The sequence below is a fragment of the Hippopotamus amphibius genome, chromosome 9, assembly GCF_030028045.1.
Source record: "Hippopotamus amphibius kiboko isolate mHipAmp2 chromosome 9, mHipAmp2.hap2, whole genome shotgun sequence".
NCBI classification, from domain to species: Eukaryota; Metazoa; Chordata; class Mammalia; order Artiodactyla; family Hippopotamidae; genus Hippopotamus; species Hippopotamus amphibius.
The window spans coordinates 142716032-142730851 of record NC_080194.1 but is presented as its reverse complement, the minus strand read 5'-3'; the positions used below and the strand labels follow the sequence as shown (position 1 = coordinate 142730851).

General features: G+C 49.3%; 1 protein-coding gene and 1 pseudogene across 11 annotated transcripts in view; one reads left to right on the top strand and one right to left on the bottom strand.

Annotated features, from left to right (window-relative positions):
• The window catches only part of MAD1L1 (mitotic arrest deficient 1 like 1), a 352049-nt gene that overhangs the window by 297263 nt on the left and 39966 nt on the right, over positions 1-14820 (bottom strand). For 7 of the 11 annotated variants that reach the window (XM_057695706.1, XM_057695708.1, XM_057695705.1 and 4 more), the window contains exon 10: positions 2744-2875. The exons of the other annotated variants lie outside the window; for them this stretch is intronic. In XM_057695706.1, the coding sequence (XP_057551689.1) occupies positions 2744-2875 (132 nt within the window). The remainder of the gene's footprint in view (positions 1-2743; positions 2876-14820) is intronic. 11 annotated transcript variants of the gene reach the window in all.
• Positions 3169-12104, top strand: LOC130860180 (3-hydroxyisobutyrate dehydrogenase, mitochondrial-like; annotated as a pseudogene).

Sequence of the window (14820 nt, the reverse complement as noted above, 5' to 3'; positions counted from 1 at the left end):
TACTATTTTGTAAAGAACATTCCTTGTGAAATAAAATTAAGAACAAAGTTCTACAGCCACCTTGCTCCACCTACGTTGTCAAGAAAAACACTTAGGAACATAAGTTGTTGTTTACTTGGTTAAGGACGGCCAAGAGCACAAGGTACAGGAGGCGGGCGCCCAGTAAAGGGCGTGGCTGCCCGGGAGGTGGGGCCCCCACGCCTGGCTGTGAGGACAGACAGCAGAGGACAGACAGCAGCACTGTTCCAAGCGTCCTAAGGGGGTGGTGTTTAGAGCAGAGGCAGGTAACATGGGGCGGGGGGGGGGGCTCAGCCAGCCTCTGGTGACGCACGAGGGTCTCTGAGAAGAGGGGCAAGGCCTCCAGTGTCCAACCGCACCAGCCCTAGGCCTGGGCCACGCTTGGGCCACGGCTCTCGCAGCCGTGACGCAGGTACAGGCTTGAAGAGCACTGCACACCCGGCTTCCCCTTATGGGACCCAGCGGCCACGTGAGAGGCCACGGGAAGGAGAGGGCAGCCAGCCTCCCGTGCGTCCCCAAAGGTGTCGCCCAGTGAACAAAGCCAGCCTGGACATCCCATCTCCACCGCATCCGCCCGATCAGCCAGGTCACCTGGACGGTCGTGCGCAGCTACCCAGCCGTCTGCAGCCACCGAGTGCTGGCCTGGCGTTCGTGCAGAACCGGGTCCCCAACACCAAGGGGACGGCACACGAAGCACGACGGAAGGGAGAGAAGGCACAGAAGTGACATGCAGCGCTGGGCGGGATCTGCAGAGAGGGGCCGGCTCAGGTCGAGGGGCACCCCGTCAGCCGCACGAGGAGGCACGGGGCAACAGGCGGGCCCACACTCCGAGCCCCGTTTCAGAGGCAGCCCCCAACGCTGGCAGGAACAAGGGCCAGAAGAGGCCGCAGTGGAGACGGGAGCGGGGAGGCGGCCGCTGCCAAGACCGGCCCTGACACGTGTGACCGCAGGGAGGGCAGGCCAGAGCGAGGGATCCCAGAGCCGCCCAGAGGCAGGGCCGGGGCGGCGGCACGCTGGCCGAGGACGAGAGCCGCGTGTCCGCCGGGGCCCAGGAGACGGGTGCCACCCCCCAGCCGGGGAACAGAGCCAGCTGCTCAGGGCTGTGACGGGCTGTAAGTCACAGGGGGTCAAGAGCAGGAGAGATTCCTTCTCTCGACAGCTGAGTCTCAGCTGGGACACACACAACTCGCCAGCACAGGCAGGACCCAGTGTGCCTCAGAGGGGCCCAACTTCCCTTGCTGCTGCACTCAGCAGCTCCAGGAAAAGAACGGCCAGAAGAGAGGATGAGTAGAGGGAAAATGCTGAGAAGCCCCACATTCCGCCAAACAGAAGCAACAGCAACAGCGGCAGCTGGGACGCTCACCGCGCAGTGAGCCGGCAGGGGCGCCGGGGCCAGGACAGCCCTGGCCCGACTCTGCACTGTGCCTAAGACCACACACTCCCAGAGGCAGTACTGGGCTCCATCGGGGCCCAACCAAGAAGCGAGAAAGACCTGCCACATTCTCTGGACTCACAACCAAAGCGCGTGCCCATGTGCACGGCGGCGCTCAGTGCAGACACCCCGCCAAGACCCTGGAGCTTTACCCCGAGTGCCTGGTGACCTACGGAAGAGCTCAGAGCCCTGTAAGCAACTGCAGAGAGCACTGCAAGAGGAGTCGCCCCAATCCGGGCCCAGCTGCGAGGTCACTTCTCTAAGTCTCTTGTAAGAGAGTCCCACCTGCCTTTCCAGGCTCTGAAAGGGAAAGTGAGGCCACCCCATGCAGACCCATAAAAGACGCAACACACGAGCCCACATGGACAAGAGCTCAGGACGCCACTCACAGCTAATTATCCCGTGGAGACAGTGTCTGCTACAACGTGAAACCTCCTGGCAACAGTGCCCCCATAAACCAAACCAGTCTTTTACAAAACAAAATAGAATTCTTCCTGCAAGGGACCTCTTCCTTCAAATGCCAGTGGGACTCCAATATAAAAGTAGGTAAAAGCACAAGTGACTTTTTTCAAGAGGACATGGGGACTTCCTAGGTAGCGCAGTGGTTAAGAATCCACCTGCCAATGCAGAGGACATGGGTTCAAGCCCTGCCCTGGGAAGATTCCACATGCATTGGAGCAACTAAGCCCGTGCGCCACAACTATTGAGCCTGTGCTCTAGAGCCCGTGAGCCACAACTACTGAGCCCATGTGCCGCAACTATTGAAGCCCACGCACCTAGGGCCTGTGCTCCACAAGAGAAGCCACTACAATGAGGAGCCTGCACACCACAATGAAGAGTAGCCCCCGCTCGCAGCAACTAGAGAAAGCCCGTGTGCAGCAGCAAAGACCCACCACAGCCAATAAATAAATACATACATACATACATACATAAATTTAAAAAAAAAAAAAAAAAAAAAAAGAGGACATGGAAGGTCCCCTCTCACCTCTCTCCCACCACAAGTACTTGAGATACAGGATCCAAGGGATCTTTAGGGGCCAAAATCAAAGCTCTACATCCCAAATGACATCACTAGAACTTAGGTCTCGAGGTAACGAAGCAACACTAATGGCACGGATGGAGGGGTAATGCTACAGCCACGGCACAGATGAGAAAACCACATCTCTGGGCAGCCACCTCACCAGGGGCTGCTGAGGAGGGTCCTACTTCCCAATCAGGAAGGCGTCTCTCTCCACACCTCCCGGCCCCGCTGCCCTCTGAGCAGAGAACAGACACAGAGAGGCCACCACTCACCAAGTTCCTCCGAGACAATCCCAGCCACCAGTCAGCTCTTCCGGCCCGAGGAATGAGGAGGGAGGGACGGAAGAGACTCGTCTACTTCTCTCCAGACGCCGCGAGGCCCCTGTGGGCAACTTCGCTCTTCTCCTGGTGACAGTGACAGGGTATGGGTCACAGGCACACAAGAACTCAGGGCTGGAAGCTGGCTGGCACAGAAAGGACGTGCTGCCCCACCTGCCCCAAGGAAGCTGGGCGAGTGGGGACACAGCTGAGCCCCCACACCCCAAATCCAAGGACACCCAGGCTGGGCCTGGCTTCCTGCTCATCTCCCCCACACCCGCCCAGCCGGAAGCAGACACACCAGGCCTTCAGAAGGCTCCAGGGTAGAGCGTGGGGACCTTCCCAGGCCCGCTGACCCGGCACTATTGTCTTTGTGTAGCATGGCCAAACTCAGGGGCCACCAGTTCCCAGGATCTGCTCACCTCCTCAAGACACAGAAGTACAGTGAGGCCACGGGGCCTTTTCACGTGGCTGACGAAGTAGCACCAGTATGGGCGTAGGTCCCTGGTCAGCCCTGCCTTCATTAATTCACGCAGCCTGGGCGGGCACTCTATGTTACCAAGAGTGTGGCAATGGCACTGCGAGACGAGAACTCGTAGCTGCAAATCAGAGCTGAGACGCCAGGCACTGCACCACATGGGCTGTGCAACCAAGCAGTCTGGGTTCAGATGCCCCGCAGCCACCAGCCAGTTGTGTGTCCCCACGACAGCTGTTTGCCTCTACCCATCTCAGTTCTCACTTGTAACAGGGTTGGGGGGGGGGGGGCCACAGTCCCCAGCACCGCCACCATCCCCTCCCCACTGCCCTTGTTCCGGCAGGGGCATGACTGTGAGTCCCCACGGCGGATGGCGTGGACGCAGGGCCTCCCTGCTCACCACCCCCCCAAACCTCTGCCAAGACAACTGGCCCCGAAGTCTGGCCAGAGCAGGCCCACAGCTCCATCCCACGATGGTGAACACGGCCCACGCCAAAGCCACAACCACTGCCACTCCCTTGTGCTTGTCTGAAGGCTAGTTTCGTTCCCCTGCCTAGTCTGCAGTGTGCCTACCGCCAATTCCTCCCAGAGCTCTTCGTCCGAGCCTTTCCAGGTGCCCAAACGTCCCCAGGTGCCTGCCGGTGCTTCAGGAGGAACTCTCCCAGAGCCCGCCTTCTTGCCCCAGAGCCTCCCTGGCGCACAACTGTCCCTGCCTTCTGCTGCCAACAGCCCTGTTCCCTAGATCCATATCCTTCCTCTTTCACTTTTTTTTTTTCTAACTAGAATGCATCCTCCAGTAGCTTTCTGGAAAAGGATATGAGGAAGAGACATTCTTTTACAACTCTGCAGATCCCAAAATACCTTTAGTCTGCCCTCCCACGGGACTGTTGGTTTTGACTGGTATAAAATTCTAGGTTGAAAATTTTCCTGCCAACTCTGAAAGGCACTGCTCCCTACGAGATTCCAATGCTGCTGCTCAGAGGAAGCAATTCTGATTCTCGATTCGCGTGTCTCCTGTCTTCATCCTTCCGAGAGCTTCCAGGACCTGTCTCCATGCTAACATTCTGAAGTTTCACAGCGACATGCCTTCGTGACAGCAAGCTCCTGTCCACTGGACCGCGCACCTTCAGTCTAGAGCACAGTATCAGTCCCAGGGAAAATTAATTTAACTATTTTATTAGAATCTCCTTCCCTCCATTTTTTGTTCTCTGTGCAAATCCTCTTGCTCAAATATGGTCCATGTGGACCAATCCTCTGATTTCACTGTTTTTCTTGTTTGTTCTTTTTGTCTTCTTCTTCCAGGGAAATTTCCTCAACCTTTCCAGCCCTGGCATTGATTTTTTCTCCCATGCCCACACTCATCTAATTTTACTTTTCCAGAGCTCTTTGCCCACAGCGAGCTGCCCGCGGGAGGAGGGGCAGGACTCTTGGCGCCTCCCCTAACGCCCAGCTTCGTGACAAGGGTCAGACGGCCAGGACGCACAGCCCAGAGGGGCTAAGGCTCAACCCCCGGCCCCGGCACATGCATTCACTGACCACTACCCTCCAGAAGGCCCCGCCTCAGAAGCAGCCAGTGACGCCTCTGCATTCCACCATCGGCTTCCACCTCAGGTGACACCTGGCAGTACTGACACTGACATGACATGGTACTCACCATCACGAGCTCAGCTATTACATAAACCGCTGATGCGTCACTGCGCCACCTCCACCAGGGGTTCTCGGCTGCGGGTGCATGTCAGACTCACCCACGGAGGTTTGGAAAGACAGAGATGGCGAGGCCCTCTTCCAGACTTACCCAGGCTCTTCAGTTGAGAGTTCTGGTACAGCCTGGGGGTATCGTGGCGCATGATTACTACGTGTCACATCTCAAGACTTTTCTCTGTAAAAACATTCATCCACTGTGATGAATCAGATGTTAATATCCATTGACTTCTTTGGAAATAGGCTTAGTCATTATCTTTATAGATATTTTGTCTAATTTTTTAATCACCTTTTAATCTTTGTCTTGGATGCCACAGAAACAACCCAATTTCATCATCCCTTGCATTATTCCTATTTATAATAACCTCATCAGACATCACACATTTGAAAATTATCAGTAATACATTAACCAAAGCTATTAAGTCTGTCGTCTGTGGACAGCCTTGCTTTGCTCTGAGGCCTGCCTGGAAGCTGTGTATAACCCACAGGCCAGTGTCCGCATCTCCCCGGGGGGACAGTCACAGAGGCTCCCAGAGGAGAACGGCACCAGGCACCCCAAACCACGGGCCCCTCGGTGCGCAGATCGGGGCACAGGCCTCTGACAGACGTCATTCAGAAGACGTTCAGATGTGCCAGGAGAAAGAGTCAGGGCTTCCTCGGTCGCTTTATTCAAGCAGGTGGCTTCAGACTTCTGTTAACCCAGGGTCTCACAGGCTCGGAATACCAAAGAGCGAATGGAGGAAAGGGGGCATGTTACTGCAAGGCTATTTGTGAATGTGAGTTCTAAGTCCTGTTTTCTGGATACTTTAGGAAGGTACTACTCTTTCTTCATAAGCTATCTAATCTACAACAATTTAGTGAACTCATTCTGATTAAAATGAAATGAAGCATTTTCAAATGACATCTGCCTGTCACTGACATTCCAGAATTTACAAACTGTCTCCTTACCTTTCATGCAATATGGTTATTTGCATAGGGTCAGCCAAGAATCTCTCCACCTTTTTAAGACGACAGAAGTGGACACACTGTGCAGCCAATGCCTCATCTGGAGTGTTCTGCTAGAGAACAATGCTCACTCAATAGAGCAGAGCAAACCACGTTTAAGGCTCAAAGAACGGCTGTGCTTACGCAGCAACGCCAGCAATCCCCAGAAAAGCAGGCTGGTGTCCGGCTTACTCGGTTCCAGCCTCACAGGCAGGAATGCCACTTCCAGGAAAGCTAGGACACTGAGGTTGTTTGGAGGGTGTCAAGAAGAGAGCAATGCACCCACATGTACAGGTAAGGCAGGTAAAATCTGGTGGAGAGACTTCACTGGGCGTGGTTTCCTAGCCTTGAGATAGCAGGTAATAAAAGCTTCTAAAAGTCCAACCTGAGATTCCTTATGTACATTTCCAGAGAGACGTTAATCCTGCAACTGATCACGACCCAGGGCTCCAGGATTTCGCGAAGCCAAGGAGACGTGGTATGGGATACACTAACACTCCTGGTGCGCATCCATAAATCATCGGGTCCCACCTATTGAGACCAGCCTTATTTTGTGATCAAAAATAACCTTTGAGATCATTACAATGAAAAAAAAGAAGGCAAAGTAAACCTTAAATGGGCAGAAAAAGATGATCTGGTGTCCCACCCAGCTTCCCGTCAGGCTCACTGTTCATCATCTTTAAGCTGCTGTAAGTAAGTTGATAAGCAGAAGAGAATGGACAGTAACGCAAATGGCTCGTGCACACAGAAACACAAGCTCTGGCCTGTGGAACACCGCCACGTATGTACCCTGTGGAGACTGACCGCTTCCCACTCTGGCATCTAAAATTTGTTCCAGTGGTCCCTCTGGTGATAAATACATGGTACTCTGAATTCCCCTTTGGACCAGGTGTAAGACCTTACTAGTCCTTCATTAATTACTGAGTTAAATATTTAACACCGCTAGATGACAAGATAAATAAATACCACCTACAAGACTACTATATTTAAACTACACACTACTGCTGTGAAGGTGAAAGAGAGAGAGAGACCATGAACTAAGAAGGTGGTTATTGCTAAGATGGCAATTCTGTCCAAACGGATCTATAAATTCAGTACAAAAATCAACACAAATCACAACAGGCTTTTTTGCAGATACGGATGATCTATTTATAAAATGTATGTAAAAAAGCAAGAGAACTTTTAAGAGCTTGCAATATTAATAAAGAAAAAATTTAGAAGACTTGCACTACCCAATTTAAGACTTACTATAAAGCTACAGCAACCAAGAAAGCATAGAGTCGGCATAAGGACAGACACATACCAACATAAGAAAGCAGAATCCACAGAGAGCACCACACAGACACCACACTCACCTGACAACAGCGACAAAGCTGTTCAAAGGGGAAGGGGGACTCGACCAGACACACTGCGAAAGCGTGATAAAAGTGGGGGAAAGTGAACCTTGCCTGCAACCTCAGACTTTACATGACCTGCATCACAAACCTACATATAAAAAATTAAAACAAAGTTTCTAGAAGAAAACATAGGAAAATTCATTTGCAACCACGAAATGGGAGAAAACTCCTTAAAGCACAAAAACCACTAACCATAAAAGAAAAAAATTGATAAATGGATTTCATCAAAGTCAAGAAACACCACTGAGACTGCATGGCTATGGTTAACGTACTGCTGTTAATCTCCCAGTATGAAAGGTCTGGTACGATTCTGTAGTAAGAACAGTGGACCTGAGGAGGAAGCTGGGCTGTTTCTGCGGCACCCAGAACAAAGCCATGAAGGCGATCAACACCCGGACCAAAGCCTCCCTGTGGGTCCTCACTTCACCAGACTGTTCACAGCAGGGCAAAGAGTCTCACACGTGGATCCTGAATCCCGCGAAACTGCTGACATCTCCAAAAACTGCGTGTGTGTCCATTAGGTTTCCTGACACACAAGACCACGTCACCTGCACAGAGACAGTGTTGCTTCTTCCTGCTCAGGCTGCAGGTCCTGTATTTCCTTTCCTGGCATTATTGCCCTGGCCACGCCTGCAGCACCATGCTAAAAACACGTGCCAGAGCACCCATCCTCATGGTCCTCCCTCGCTCGCGCTCCTCCCTGGCCCTCGCGCTGGATGGCCTCAGGTGAGCTGTCCTCCAGTGGCCCACTCGCCCTCTGACAGCTCCCGCCCCTGCTGAGCTTCTGCATCCACTTCAGTCACTGCGCTCCTCAGCTGGGGGCTTCCTTTCCACTCCTTTTCATCATTTCTTGTCACTGATGTTCTCTATTTCTGTGGGTTGATTTTTTTCCCCTATAAATGAGGTTTACTCTGTTTCTTTGCACACCCTATTATTTTTCTTGCAAACCAGGCACTTCAGATAACACGACGTGTCACCTCTGGAAACCAGAATCTCTGCCCTCCCCGGGGTCTGTGGTTGTGGCTGTCTGCCTGTGGAGTGACTTCTCTGAGCGCTTCTGTCCTGTTCGTATCTTTGTGTGGGCACTGAGTCTACTCAGATGAACCAAAGGAAACACAAATTTCCATCACAGTGAGGTACTACTTCACACCCACTAAGTGAGCTGGAGTCCAAAAGGCAGATAAAAACAAGCGCTGGTGAGGTTGTGATGGAACTGGAACCCGCACACACTGCTGGTGGGAATGTAAAATGGTACAGCCACTGTGGAAAACAGTTTGGCAGTTCCTCAAAAGGTGCCACACGACCTAGTAATTCCACACTAGGAATTTCAGTCTTAAGAGAACGGAAAGCACATGCCCACACAAAAACCAGTACACAAACGTTCACAGCAGCATGATTTTTAATTGCCAAAACTGGAAACAACCCAAATGTCTGAGTGGATAAACAAAACGTAGTATATCCATCCGGTGGAATATTATTCACCCGTAAAAAGGTATGAAGCACAGAGACACACCAACACGTGGATGGACCATGACAATATTGTGCTCAGTGAGAGGAGCCCAACATGAGGGCTACACATGGTGTGATCCCATTTACAGGAAATGTGCAGAGCAGGCAGATCCACACGCAGAGAAAGAAGACCAGTGCTGCAGAGATGGGGGGGGGGGGGGCAGAGCGAGGGGGGTCTGCCCACAGGTACAGGGTTTCTTTGGGGGGGCCATGGAAATGTTCTGGAATCAGAGAGTGGCTACAGCTGCACAACCTTAGGGGTACACTCAGAAGCACTTAATTATACACTTTACAGCAGTCAATGTTAAGGAATGTGAATTATATTTCAACAATCTTTTAAAAGTTAAGAAAATGAATACCCAAGCTATAGACTAGGTGAAAATATTGGCAAGATATACACTCGATAAAGGACTTGTATTTAGAACATACGAGAGTGAGTCAAAAATTAACCGCATCCTGTAGAATTCAGCCAGAGTGTGGAGAATTTCTGACACACACTCCTATAAACAACTCATAAGATTTAACAATAAAAAACAACCCAACAAAACTTTGCAAAAGACTTAGAACAGACACTTGGCTAAAGAACATACAAGCCAGTGAGCACAGGGAAAGGAGCAAAGAGAGTCACCAGGGAATGGTCACCAGGAGAGACCACTTCACACTCACTGGAATACCTGCATAATTTCTTTTTAAACAGCCCATCAAATTTTGGTGAAGTTATGGTGCAACAGGAACTCCCATACAACACGGGTAGGAGTGTAAAATCATACAACCACGTTGGAAAACACACATGTACTCCCAGTACTGACCTGAGAGAAACAACAGCAGAGGCTCACACACACCTGGCCATGAACATACACAGCAGCTGTATTCTTAACAGCCAGCAACTGGAAACAACCCGAACGTCCACGCACAGGGGAACGGATGCACAAACTAAGGTACGTTCACACGACAGACTACTGCCCATACGCAGAAAGAACTACCGGTAAACCCCCAAACAGGCCTGCACCTCAAAAGTGAGACGTCAGGCAGAGGCAGGGTGGGGAACAGGGTGAAGCGAGAGAGGTGCCAGCACCAGCTCCAGGAAGGGGCTCACGCAGAAGCCCCCTCTCGCTGCACCAGGCAGGTCCCAGCCTCTCCTGCCTCACCCTCATCTCAGCCCCAGCGGAAGAAGAAAGCAATTCTGAAGAAGAAAGCAATTAAGCAACAAACACACGGTACCATTCCATCTACTTACAACTGAAGAATAGACAAAACTAATCTGTGGTTACAGAAATGGGAAAAGCTATTGTCCCCAGGGGTAGAATTGATCGGAAGAGACAGAGGAAAATTTCTGAGGTTATGGAAACTTTGTAAACTTCCCTGAGATGCTAACAGGTGACACACTTTCAAAACTTTAGGTAGGGGACTTCCTAGGTCGCACAGTGGTTAAGAATCTGCCTGCCAATGCAGAGGACATGGGTTCGATCCCTGCTCCAGGAAGATCCCACATGCCACGGAGCAACTAAGCCCATGTGTCACAACTACTGAGCCTGCGCTCTAGAGCCCGTGAGCCACAACTATTGAGCCCATGTGCTGCAACTACTGAAGCCCGCGTGCCCTAGAGCCCAGCGCTTCTCAACAAGAGAAGCCACCTTACTGAGAAGCCCGTGCACCACAACGAAGAGTAGCCCCTGCTCAGCACAACTAAAGAAAGCCCACGTGCAGCAACAAAGACCCAACACAGCCAATAAATAAATAAATAATTTTTTTTAAAGCTTAAAAAAAAAACTTAAGGTCGGTCCTTTCACTGTATGTAATTATTCTCAATTAAATATTTTAAAAGGAATTGAAAAACAATCTCTCTTTTTTTTAAAGGCCACACTGAATGCCATTGTCAAAGTAAGTGAATGAGATCTAGCAATACACAGGTATTCTCTGAAGTCATCCGGCCTGCTTTTAAATTTCTGAAAAGCAGAGACCACCTTTAATCCCAGGAAGCTCGTGGGACTGGGGACTCGTGCCCTGACCTCAATAAAGGCAGAACGTGTCCTCCACCGCCACCAGCAGGAACTTCTGCTACACCTGAGCCACCACACACCCTCAGTGAGCCCAGGGCCAGGCGGGCGGTATGCAGGAGCCCCAGGTCCCTGACGGAGGAGCGGCTGAGAGCCTGGAACCAGAGCAGCAAGGAAGACTTGAGGAAGGAAGCACTGTTATCTACAACAGTCTGCACTGAGAAGCACCGTGATTTAAGAGCCACTTTTTATGAAGAAAAAAACATTTTACTTGAAAAAATGACTGACAAACAATAGTTACTCAAACTTGGGTATCTGACAGACATTTTCTCAAAAATGAGTTGAATAAGCTTCTCACTTCAAAAAAAAAACAACTAGCTTCAATGCAATCCCTTTCAAAATCCCAATCACGTTTTTTTGCAGAAACAGAAAAATCCACCCTAAAATTCACACAAACTTTCAAGGGACTGTGCCTTTGCAATCTCTTTTAAAGGCAGTGTCTTCCCCAGCAGATGCAGCCAGGAAAGCTGACAGAATCATCACGACGTTGCCCACCAGCATCAGTGCCACAGAAGCTTATCCTGGAGCAGATGGAACTCTAAAAAAAAGTGAAGAAAGGCTCACTATTAATAGATTCCAGTTCTATTGATCCTATGGTTTCGAAAGAATTGGCCAAAGAAGTTGAGAAAATGGGAGCAGTTTTCATGGACGCCCCTGTTTCTGGTGGTATGGGAGCTGCTCGGTCTGGGAACCTCACGTTTATGGCAGGAGGAGTCGAAGAAGCATTTGCTGCTGCCCAAGAGTTGCTGAGGTGCATGGGCTCCAATGCTGCGTATTGTGGAGCTGTTGGGACTGGGCAGGCTGTGAAGATCTGCAATGACCTGCTATTAGCTCTTAGCATGACTGGGACTGCTGAAGCTATGACTCTGGGAATCAGGTCAGGGCTTGACCCAAAACTCTTGGCTAAAATCCTAAACATGAGCTCAGGACGATGCTGGTCAAGCGACACTTATAATCCTGTACCTGGGGTGATGGATGGAGTTCCCTCGGCTGATAGCTATCAGGGTGGATTCGGAACAACACTCATGGCTAAGGATCTGGGATTCGCACAAGACTCTGCTACCAGCACAAAGACCCCAATCCTTCTGGGCAGTCAAGCCCATCAGATCTACAGGATGATGTGCGCCAAGGGCTACTCAGAAAAAGGCTTCTCATCTGTGTTCCAGTTTCCGCGAGAGGAGGAGGCCTTCTGAGTTTGCCTTGTGGCTGCGGACACTGCTGGAAACCAGACTCTATCTTGGAGCCCTTATAGCTCACTCCACAGTAAATGGGCTTCATCAAAGGTCATCCATCTGCTTTTGATTGTCTAGGTCACAGTAAGCCCTGGGATTTTTCACCCACTTTTAACTGCTTATTCTTTGTATCTATTTAGCAAACACATATCATCTAAACTTTTTCTTTTCTGCAAGCCACTGATGGTCTCTGCTAGCTAACTGATACCTTTTTCAAAAGTTTGATTCCTAAGCATCTTCAGCTAAAATGTTGCCTACTTCAATCAGGATATTATTTACTCCACTTTACAAATAAAACCAGTTTTTTTTTCAACAGGATAAAACCTACCCTGGAGGAAAGAAAAAAAATCGGTGTGAGGAAAGGAGTTAGAAAGAGGGGGAGTATAGTGACTTACTGCCTGTGTCCCTCAGAAGGTTTGTCCTGTTAGCCCAGTGGTGGTATTCTTGCATTCTGAGGTTACTGGTTTATTTTCCAGGAGCTGATAAGGCAAGAGAACGCCTTTCTGCATGTTATGTAATTTGGACTATGTTACATCATTTTGGTGTGTCCCTCTTGTAAGAACTCCTGATACTCAGCAAACTTATTTTTTATATTTTTGCTTCCTTGTACATTCTTACTGTGGGAAGACATTCAGAAGTCTTTCTGAAACCTTGTAAATGTTACTAAAAGTAATTAAAGTATGTGGGCCGAGTGACTGGATGCAGAACGTCCTGCTTGAGCAGTGGAGGAACTAAGGGTGCTGGGCGTGGAGACCATGGGGGCATAGGCTACCGTGGAAACAGAATATTGGCCCTCTCTGGGGGCGCAGCCCCTTTCCCACTTGCACACCTCATATCACCCTGTTTGGCCCTGGAGGATGGCTGGTTAGCCAGAGACGGGTAAGATTCCTCAGGGGAGGAACAACCTAAGACAGTCGCAGAGGGGCCAACAGGGGTGGGGCACAGACCCTTAATCCTTCTGAGAGAGGTCTCCTGCCTCCAGGGCTGCTCTGCTCTCCACACCCAGCTCAGATCCACACCCTGCTCAAATCGGACCCAGGAGGCAAACAAAGATCATTGCCCCAGTCATGTGAGGCCTTTGTTTGTTTACTTCAAAGATAACCTTGTTTGTGGGACTAAACTGGGAGTGTTAGACCCTTAGGCTATGCCAAGAACTCAATAAAAGCAACGTGGGATCAGCGAGGCTCTTGATCCTAGAGGTCTTGAGTTCCCCGGTCCCATCTTTCCCTTCAATCTGTGTCTGTGTTCTCTTTAAGCTTGCGGCACCCGTCACTCACCTCGAGTCTCGGCATCTTACTACATGTTTTTTGACTTCAAAAGAATGATCTTTAGAACTGTTTCAGAGCCAACAACATGTGCTTTAGATAATTATTATATTATCCTAAATATAACCATATTATTTTGAATTGAAATAAATTTCTATGCTGATAACAAAAACAAAAAATTCAAGGGATCCAGAATGGCCAAAACAATCTTGAAAAAAAAAAAAGATCCAGTTGGAAGGCTCACACTTTCTGATTTTAAAACTTACTACAAAGCCACAGTAACCAGAACATGGTGGTCTGGCATAAAGACGGCATGTAGACAAGTGGAACAGAACAGGAAGCCCAGAAATAAACCCTAGCACATATGGTCAAATGATTTTCGAAAGGAGAGCCAAGATCATTCAATGGGGGAAAGGACAGTCTTTTCAACAAATGGTGCTGGGAGAACTGAGAAGAAATCTGGACCCTTACCTAAGACCACATACAAAAACAAACTCAAAATGGATCAAAGACCTACATCTAAAAGCTAAAACTATAAAGCTCTTAGAAGAAAACAGAAGAGAAGCCTCCTAACATTGGATTTGGCAATGATCTCTTGGTTATGACACCAAGAGCATAGACAACAAAAGAAAAAATAGATAATTTGGACTTCGATGAATGTTAAAAACCTTTATACAAAGAACGCTATTGAGAGAGTGAAAGGGCAATCCACAGAATAGGAGAAAACATCTACAAATCACACATCTGATAAGGATCTAGTTAGTATTCAGAATATAGCAAGGATCCTCGCAAAGGCAACATCAAGAAAACAACACCATTAAAAAATGGCTTAGGACTTGAACAGACATTTCTCCAAAGAAGATATACAAGTGGCCAATAAGCACATGAAAAGATGCTCAACACTGACTAATCATTAGGGAAATGGGGACCAAAACCACAGTGAGATACAACTTCACATCCATGGAAATGTCTGTTATCAAAACAAAACAAAACAAACAAAAAACAGAAAATAACTGCTGGCAAGGATGTGGAGAAACTGGAGCCCCTGTGCTCTGCTGGGAAACGTAAAACACCACAGCCACGGAGGAACACAGTACCATGATTCATCAAAGAATTAAACACACAATCACCGTATGATATGGCAATTCCACTCCTGGGTCTACACCCAGAAGAAGTGAAGGCAGAGTCTAGAAGAGACACCTCCATGTGCAAAGCAGCATTACCCACAACAGCCAAAAGGTGGAAGCAGCCCGAATGCCCCTTGCTGGATGAATAAACACTTATGATGGATTAGTCTTTGGCCTTAAAAAAAAAAAAAAAAAAGGAAATTCTGATACATTTTACAACTCGGACAAACCCTGCAGACATGATGCTGAGTAAGAGAAGCCAGACACAGAAGGACAAACACTGCA